Raw genomic sequence first — 8,043 nt, 5'->3', positions numbered from 1 at the left:
AGGCCAGGTTGGATGGGGCCCTGGGCAGCCTGGGCTGCTGTGAAATGTGGAGGTTGGTGGCCCTGCATGTGGCAGGGGGTTGGAGCTTCATGATCTTTGAGAACCCTTTCAATCCAACACATTCCATGATTGAGTGATTCTGTGATTCTCTTTCAAAGCCTTCATTCGGACTTTCTAATTGTGTAAAATGTTTGAACTATCTTGAGAAGCAATCTTCATAGCTATAGAACAATAATGCCATAAAAATAAGGAAAGAGAATAGATTAGAGACAGATCCCCAGTGAGTTTACTACTGTTACTTTGCTTTGGTTGCAGCAGGGTGTTGGCCATCAGTGAAGGGAATAGATAAGGTTTCTTGTTGCATCAAATTATGAATCGTGGCAGCAATTCATCCCATTTCCACAGAGTGTTATCACTAAAAATGAAGGAGTGTGTTCACTTGTGTGTCCATACTTTGGGGTATGCTGCGGCATTAATGATGAATCTGTCGTCAGAAAAAATTCTCTTTAAGTCTACAGCTTCTGTTATTTCATCCAGTGAGTGTTTAGAGACCGTTCTTGACAAAGATCATTTACACCAGCGCTGGCAATCCTAAGGAAGTATTCTGTGATGCCTTCATCCTTGGAGATATTCAGAATGGAATGGGATGAGATCATGGGAAGCCCGCTTGAACTGACACTCCTTTGAGCAGGGTTGGACTAGAGATGTCCACAAGACCCCTTCGTACACCAGCATATCCCCAGTTCTATTTTAGCTTTAAAGATGCACCAGAAAACCTGGCAATCTTGTGACTTGATAAAGATTAAAGAAAAAAAAAATGCCTGTCACCAGACGTTTTTGCAGCTGAAGCTATATTTATGTTTTCATTTAAAAAACATTGTAGACATGATGATCTAAGTACACATACAAGTCAGAATTTATAGGGAAAGCTTTGGTCCCAAACCAAATGGGAAAGACCAGAACTGCAGTATCTTTCTTGACACTGAAAACCTCCAGTACTGAAAGCTCTGGAAAGCTTGTTTCCTATTGATAGTACGTTCCCTTTAATGTGTACAAACTCATTATTGGATTGTAACCTTCTGAAGAAGCTCTTTCATATCTCATTTATCCTTCCCGTGCTCCAGCACCTTGAAATTCATCAAGAACTCTCAATCCACAGCGCAGTCGCTACCTTCTTTTCTATTAACATTTTTCTCCTTTAATCATATGCCATAAAGAGTTCTACTTTCCCTTGGCAACTTTTAAACTGTATGGATGTAATCATTACAGTGAGTGATGACATCAAGCCAGGGTGACATGGCGCAATTGATTTTTACTAAATAATTATATGATGAGCTGGAGGAAGGAGTTATATTAGTGTTAACTCAGCAAGCATTGATTGGGGGAAAGAAAATGACTAATCAGTATATCAGCTTTCTGTGGGTCTAAGAAAATAAGTGACGGCTGCAGGAAAGCCTATAAATCTCAGGGAAAAGAAAAAAAAAGAGAGATAAAAATAAGAGCTATGAACTGCCCTTTAAAATTTCACTAGGTGACAGAGAAGACAGTAACAGACCTCAGTCATTTATCTCCATTTTGCTTGGGATACTCTGTGAAGAGCACGGTTGACTAATGATGCCATTACTTTCTTTTATTATTTTTAAATGGGGAGAAGAGAAGAAGTGTTGCACAAGTATTACTTTTAAGTCATTAGAAGGTTGAGTCTTCAGAAGAAATTCCTGATTTAGAAAGAAATAAAGTATATTTTGCATCATTCCTCCATAGGAATGTACTCAAAAATCACTGTTTGGAAAGATTCTGTACGTTTGCAGGGAATTTTCCATTTCTAAAGGTAAAAAAAAAAAAAAAAAAGGGAAATACATGTTGTTATTAATGCTTTGGGTTTACCTATTTCTTACTGCCTATAAGATGCCCGGAAGTTAGAGAGGAAGGACAAGCACCACATAATAAGCATCTCAATACAAGTTCAAGCTTGGTGTGATAGCAGGACAGCTGCTTTAAAGGAGCAACTCTTTGGCCAGGAATACATAATAACTTTCACAAGGTGTGGAAAATGTGGAAGTGAAAGCACTGACCAGCTGCATAGAGGCAGGGATGCTTTCATGTGTCCTGATCATCCAAATCAAAGAAGAGCTGGTACTTGCTACTTTGATACCAAAAGAAAGATGGGAGACCCAAACTAAATCTAAGCACTACCCAGGTGCTTCAGGTGATATCAGATTGTTGGTAAGAGTCATTTAGAGTCATCTCTTTGACTGTTTTCTACATTTTGGGAAATGATGATTTCTCTAGTGGCAATCTATATGTGTACTTTCATTGCATGGCACTCTCAATCTTTTGCAGAAACTGAGGTAGCACTACAGCTGCCATTCCTGTGCTCACAAATTTCTGTTTCTCCTACTTATCAGAGGTGGTCAGAGCAAGCTCTTTGAGAGCAGTCAGCTCTTTGGGGCATTTCTTGATTAATTGGTGTTCTAATCTCTGCTGGCACAGTGGAGAAATTTTATGGTCTCCAGAGCGGTCCAGACTGTGAACCACTGAGATGCTTGGTCAGCCAAAGTGAAATTCCTAAATATGATCCATGCCCAAGATTTAAATACATTTAGAGCTCCAAACGCCTCCATCCATCCTGGTTCTCCAGAGACAAGAGCTTACAAAGACTGGCTAATGCCAGGCACTGAACTTTGGGCTTGTGCTCTTTGGCATCATGCAGCCTGATCCAAAACCATGTAATTTTCTGTCTTGCCAGAGGAATGCAAACTCTGCTTGTCTGTCAGTTCTAAAAATCAGCCATTGTACCTAAGCATCCCTTTGATGGGAGAATTTTAGTGTTGTCTTCAGCATGAAAGCTGATTTTCTTTGCCTCAGGTATCAACAGCAAGTGCCAGCCTTTTGACTTCAGGATGTATTTGTTCCTGTTACTGATGGATGTGTTCCTCATGTCCTGCTCAGGGAGACAGATATTTGCATTTTAGCCAGTCACTGTCTTACAGCCAGATGAAACAGAGTGATCTTGCAAACTTTGGGCTGACCAAAGGGGTTCTGGGTGCTGTGGGACCAAACGTGGAGCTCAAGGACTTGTCTCTACTCTTCATCTTCTTGCACCAGATAAGAAGCAGGTAAATCACCCAGGTTGTAGCTTCATCTGCTTCATATCAGGGACATTGGGTAGCCCCTGAAACTCTGCCGGGTTGTCTTTAAACGTAGAATTTCTGATCTTCACAGTGAACAAGCCCTCCTGACAGTGACAGAGCATTGACACAGGTTACCCAGAGAGGTTATGGAGTCTCTATCATTGGAGATGTCCAAAAGCTGCCTAAACATGGTCCTGGGCAACTTGCTGTGGGTGTCTGTCCCTGCTTGAGCAGAGGCTGGACCATAGATGGCCTCCAGAGAGCCCTTCTAACCTCATCTGTTGTACAGGTCTGTATTAATGCTTACAACAGGTTTATGAAGAGCCCAAATCCAGCGCTCCTTTTAATTGCTCCTAAGAAAATAACAGTAGGTAATCAAAAATCTACAGGTGACAAACCTTAACATTGGTAAGAGTGCATAAGAAACCTGTGAAAATTGCTGTCTGGATCTGTTGGTACCACCAACGTTGTAGAATCTTAAGTAGATGTCTGTATTTTAAGAGGCAGATGGATGAAAATATCCACCTAGGTCTGGCATAGGATTTAAAAATGGAAGGAACAAATGTCTTCAGGTGTCAGCATGTAAACTGTTCCATGAACAGTGTCTTTGGAGCATCGTTTGGTTGATGAATGTAGTTCAGTAGTTGGCTATCTAGATTTACTTTTAAATATATGTCATTACAGAGTTATTTCACTTATGTTTTATGGTTATGTCTGAAAGTTTGCAAAAAAATTGGAAACTTCTGAAATTCTACAGTTGCAGAATCAATCGTTCTCTCCCAAAAAAACAGTATAAAGAGGTTTGTGATGGTCTTACAAGGAATAGGAGAGTCAGGAAAGGCCATAGCCAAGTATGGATATCTCATTAAAATGTATGGATTAAAAGGTGGTCCTCTTTTGAAGTTTCAGTGGATTGCAGGATGTGTATAGCTTGCAGTTAATTCTTCTACTCTGCAGCAGATTCTTCTAAATGCTGTTGTTGCATACAGTTGCATATGTAGGTTGACCTGGCAAATAGCTTGCTCAGGATCTTCTTCATTCCCGTCCCTTTGTGGTTAGCAGTGTCTAATAATGAGAGTGTCAAAAGACAGTGCTTTAAATGCTTTGTGAGTAGATTTAATGTTTGCTTTAGTAAACCTTCAATTTAATTTTGGAAAACTGCAATATAATTGACATCTTAGGTAAGTAACTGATTTCTCCAAACCACCACCATCCCTATGTTTCGTACATGTTACAGAATAAAAGACCCGGCATCTGGGAACCTGCTTTAGCAGGGGGTTGAACTAGATGATCTCCAGAGCTCCCTTCCCACCTCTACAGTTCTGTCGTGCTGGATTGAAAGCTGAGAAAGTTCAGGCCCTACTGACAGGGTCTGAACCCCATGTGTTATATCCTTGAGGAAAAAAGTTTGCAACAACCATAAATTCTGTCCCTGCGTTAGCAGGTTTTGCACACAGAATGGCTGTAAGGCATCTTGCAGAAGGACAGTTAGAGGCAATCAGCCTTCCCCTGTGCAGAAGATCATACTGTACTGAAGATGCTCAGCGCATGTTCTCTAGGAATTATTTCTTATTCCAGTGTGGGGATTTACACAAACCTGATTCACTTTTTCAATTTGGAATTAATAGAAAAATCATTTGCATCCCTTAAAAAGAGGAGTCCAACATGCATCCAGAGGAGCTGGAATAAGTGGCAACAAAGCTGACAATCTGATATGAATAGCTTCTGATTGAGCAGCACACAGTATCTTCCAATAACTTTAGCATCTTTATTAAATTAATTATTCATATTTTCTCATTCCTATCTGAAGCCTAATGTGCATAGCTGTGGTATTATTTGAACACAGTGAGACAGCGTGGCACGACAGACAAACTAAGAATGACATTCCAGCAAAGGAAGGAGAGTTAACTACAGATGACACAGTGGGATTTTTAGATCGCCAAGCAGAGATCATTTCTGATTTAGTAGCAATTCTTTCAGACAAAGACAAGATAGTTAAACTCAATCATCCTACCACAGTTGTTTACGAAATTGAATTTCCTGCCTTGTTTGCTACTCATTGAGTTAGTGAATCTCAACAAGGAAGAGTTGCCAGAGGGTTTTAAAAAATCCATGATGGACCTTAGAGAAGTAAGTTTGCACGTGTGAAGTACATTACAAATAGCAATAACAAATAACAAATAGCAATAGGTACTTGATTATTCTGCGCACATGGAATTTGTTTCATTTCAGTATCTTGTAACCTCTGTGGCTTTGGCAGATTATGTGCTAGCTACTTATCATGATAGATTTAGGTACAAGTTGTTATGAAACCATCAAGAAAGGGTATTGATACAGTGTTCACACGATGAATGCTCTTCACTATTTTGATGTTGTCTTATTTCCCATCTGGATTTTGAATTCTTTTGCTTTCAATTGCTCCATGTTATTATGCAGTTTTGGCAAGACTGAAGAGCCTTGTCTTTGAGGTTACTTCCCTATTTGCATTTATAAATCAGAGTCAGTTCTCCTCTTCAATAAATTAATTGAACTGATCACTTTCTTATCTCTATGTAATGGTTGCATGTGCATATATTAAATGATCTTGTTTACCTTCTCACTCAGAGTACCATGAACAGGAACTCATACTATAATGCACTCTAGAAATGCATGCTAGAAACTGTCGTACCAGGTAGTGATCGTCCATTTACAGAGATTTTTACTATCTACTCCCCAGTCAGTTCTCAATTGGTTTGCTAAGCAATAAATAGATCTGTAGAATGCCAATGCTTAAGTACAAACATAAATCACCATTAACATATCCTGGCAAAACTAATGCTTAGCTGCCCTGTATTCATTTTACACCAAACTATTCCTTAGCACTGGCTTTGTAGTCACTCTCTACCATCCTAGAATAACTTGTAAATAAACAAGGAAAATATTATGTGCCCTGCAGAGCTTGCTATTAAGTAATGATGAAGAACGTTGTTGTTATTATGTGTAGCAATGTAACATTTTAGTGCTTAAGGCCTAACCCAAACAATGTGAAAACTCCATAGGATTTTTCAGAATCAATTTCACTCGTAAGTGTTGTTGGTTATTGAATGGGCTTTTAGTTCAAATGAATCTTTTAGGATATTTCTGTGTCTCATTTTCTCTGTAGTCCTGACATGTTGATGCTGATCTTCAGAGGGACTTCTGCAGTGTAGGACAGTCCAGAGATGAGTCCTAATGATTTCCACTTTGTCTTGAGCTGTAGACATTTGGACATTTGGGAATAATCAGCTTTTTTGAGTCTGCTTCAGAGATGGGTTTTTCACTCACTCAAGTTCAATAAATAAGTTTTGTTACATCAAAAGCAAAAGCTTTTTTGTTTCTTTGTTTGCTTGTTTGTTTGTTTGTTTGTTTTCCAAACGCATGATAGGAACAAGGTTATGAAAGACTGAAACTGCAAAACTGCAGTTCTAGATCAGCTTTCATGCTTGATGCTAAAGCATTTATGGAACAATCCATAGCAAAACTGGCTTCCAGAATTTCTGCCTGAGGGAATGGGAGTGGACAGTGATGGAAGGCAGCAAAGCCTTTGTCCACTGAAGCTCCCTATGACTGCATCATGCCAAGCTGTGTCAGGGCAGCTGCTTAAGGGAATAGGACCCTTTATTTTGTAGTTTTGTAGGTAGAGTCTAGCTCTGAATTTGGAAATATGTGCATGAGCAAATTCATGCAACTGGGTTTTTGAAATGAATGCATCAGCAGTAAATGGGCTAATCCTTGTACCAAAGTTATGTATTTATGGTGTTGTTTCTGGGACTTAGTGAGCATGTAAAATTAGGTTTTTTATTCATAATGTTAAATATAAAAAGTGTTATATACTTCTGCCATCCATATTATCAAATGTGGGTTGCAAATAGAATTTAGTAGAGAGCTCATATATACCGTTATTTTCTACTTCTGCCAGACAGCAGAAAGCTTTAAGAGTTGCTGTTCCTAAGCATTGCTCACTCTAAAATCCATACCTTCTCCCAACTTTCTTAGCACGTTCCTCTACCAAAGTCCTTTTTGGAGTTCAGACTTCACAAGAATCCTTTCTTGTCTTCATAAGTAACGGTGGTGATGGTGTGAATTAATAACTTTGCTCCAAACTTGGTTCAGCAGTATGTGCATGCTAGTTTTTATCAGAGTTTCAGGTATCAGGGTTATCAGGTGATGGTTTACGAATAGAAGAGAATGGGTAGTTATCTCCATGGATATTTCTCTCATTAAGATGTAATCCTCCAGCACAAGAAAATGTTTAAGCACTTGATAAAATCCAAGTTTTATTTATAGCGTTTGCATGGTTCAAAGCAAATATTTTAAAAGTACCTTGATTACAGTAACTGCAGCTTGATTATTTGAGGCTTTACATCTGTATTTGACTACTGTGTGATTTACCAAAATGTAAAATATTCACATTTCATTTGCACATCATTTCAAAGGAAGCATTAGAATTGAATCTCCTCTGGACTATTCAACTAAAGAAACACTTGGTCTTTCTAAAAACACCTATGGAATATGCAAGAGAGACAGTTCTAACCCAGGAGAATGGAAAGTCCTAAATTTGAGTCTGCTAGGCTTACATGTTGCAACTCATTCACTTATGAGCAGGATCCTCATGGAGTGATTTTCTTTCTCCAGGAATGCGGCAAGGTAATGACATTGGCACTCAGTATCGTTCAGCCATCTACACCTTTTCCCAAGAACAGATGGAAGCTGCCTTGAAATCTAAGGAAGAATATCAAAAGGTAATGTTGGGCAGAGTGTGGCAGTGCTTCCCATGTTGATCACAGGCCAAGGAAATTTCTCACAGCACCCCATCGCTGCTCGTGCTGCATGCTTTCTCTGTGTTGATGTTGGAGGTCCTCGCTCTAATACTGAAGTTGAATCTTACTTG

At 39.2% G+C, this 8,043-nt stretch overlaps 1 protein-coding gene across 4 annotated transcripts in view; it reads left to right on the top strand.

Moving 5' to 3' along the window:
- Positions 1-8,043, top strand: part of MSRA (methionine sulfoxide reductase A) — a 262,146-nt gene that overhangs the window by 163,265 nt on the left and 90,838 nt on the right. For all 4 annotated transcript variants that reach the window (XM_042832591.1, XM_042832589.1, XM_042832590.1 and 1 more), the window contains one exon: positions 7,788-7,894. In XM_042832591.1, coding sequence (XP_042688525.1) covers positions 7,788-7,894 — 107 coding nt within the window. The remainder of the gene's footprint in view (positions 1-7,787; positions 7,895-8,043) is intronic.

This window comes from Centrocercus urophasianus, unplaced genomic scaffold (assembly GCF_019232065.1).
Source record: "Centrocercus urophasianus isolate 14NV4802_14NV808 unplaced genomic scaffold, USGS_Curo_1.0 seq_39, whole genome shotgun sequence".
Lineage (NCBI taxonomy): Eukaryota > Metazoa > Chordata > Aves > Galliformes > Phasianidae > Centrocercus > Centrocercus urophasianus.
This window is presented reverse-complemented; position numbering and strand designations above follow the sequence as displayed.